The sequence below is a fragment of the Apaloderma vittatum genome, unplaced genomic scaffold, assembly GCF_000703405.1.
Source record: "Apaloderma vittatum isolate BGI_N311 unplaced genomic scaffold, ASM70340v1 scaffold28359, whole genome shotgun sequence".
Lineage (NCBI taxonomy): Eukaryota > Metazoa > Chordata > Aves > Trogoniformes > Trogonidae > Apaloderma > Apaloderma vittatum.
In genome coordinates this window covers 1-733 of record NW_009737455.1, presented here as the reverse complement: position 1 = coordinate 733, position 733 = coordinate 1, and the positions used below count along the sequence as shown (strand labels likewise).

At 52.1% G+C, this 733-nt stretch overlaps 1 protein-coding gene across 1 annotated transcript in view; it reads right to left on the bottom strand.

Moving 5' to 3' along the window:
• DUS4L (dihydrouridine synthase 4-like (S. cerevisiae)) overlaps positions 1 to 432 on the bottom strand; it is a 9506-nt gene extending 9074 nt beyond the window's left edge. The window contains exon 1 of the mRNA XM_009877337.1: positions 323 to 432. Within this exon, the coding sequence (XP_009875639.1) occupies positions 323 to 432 (110 nt within the window). The remainder of the gene's footprint in view (positions 1 to 322) is intronic.
• Positions 433 to 733: the final 301 nt, after the last annotated feature.

Below are 733 nucleotides of genomic sequence, written 5' to 3'. Positions count from 1 at the left end.
GAGAGCGATGAGGTCTCCCCTCAATCTCCTCTTCTCCAGGCTAAACAGCCCCAGATCCCTCAGCCTTTCCTCATAAGACTTATGTCCTAAGCCCTTTCCCAGCTTGGCAGCCACCTCTGTACCCTCTCCAGCACCTCAATGTCCCTCTTGTAGTGAGGGGCCCAGAACTGGACACAGCACTCGAGGTGCGGCCTCACCAAAGCCGAGTGCAGGGGCATGATCACCTCCCTGCTCCTGCTGACAACACCATTCCTGATACTGTCAAGATAAATGTCCTCAGAGAAAATAAACTCAAAACATAATAGACGTGACCATTACTTACTTTGAATAGCGGACCATAGGGGCACATATTTTTACAACTTGCCCAGAATGAAACAAATCCATGGGATCTTTTAGCTGGCATTGTTTAGTTTCCACGATGTCACCAATCATGTATAATTAATAATCCTTTTAGCATCTGGAGAAACAAAGAGTGTCATTCAGCTGTTTCTCAGGGGCTGTACAGCAACGCACTGGCGCTTCAATGGCACTTGCTTTGTGGCAAAGCATCCCGCAACAAGTCCCTCGCTTGCACAGTGTCAGCAACAAGCCTTTCGCCACCGCCAGCCATGAACACCGGCCCCGGTGCAATCTGGGGAGCCCCGTTACAACACCGCTGTGTTTTCGTTCCGGACACCGTGGACCGTTCCGGCTGGAAGGGAGGTCCCCAGCGCATCCCCTCAGCGGAGGGCCG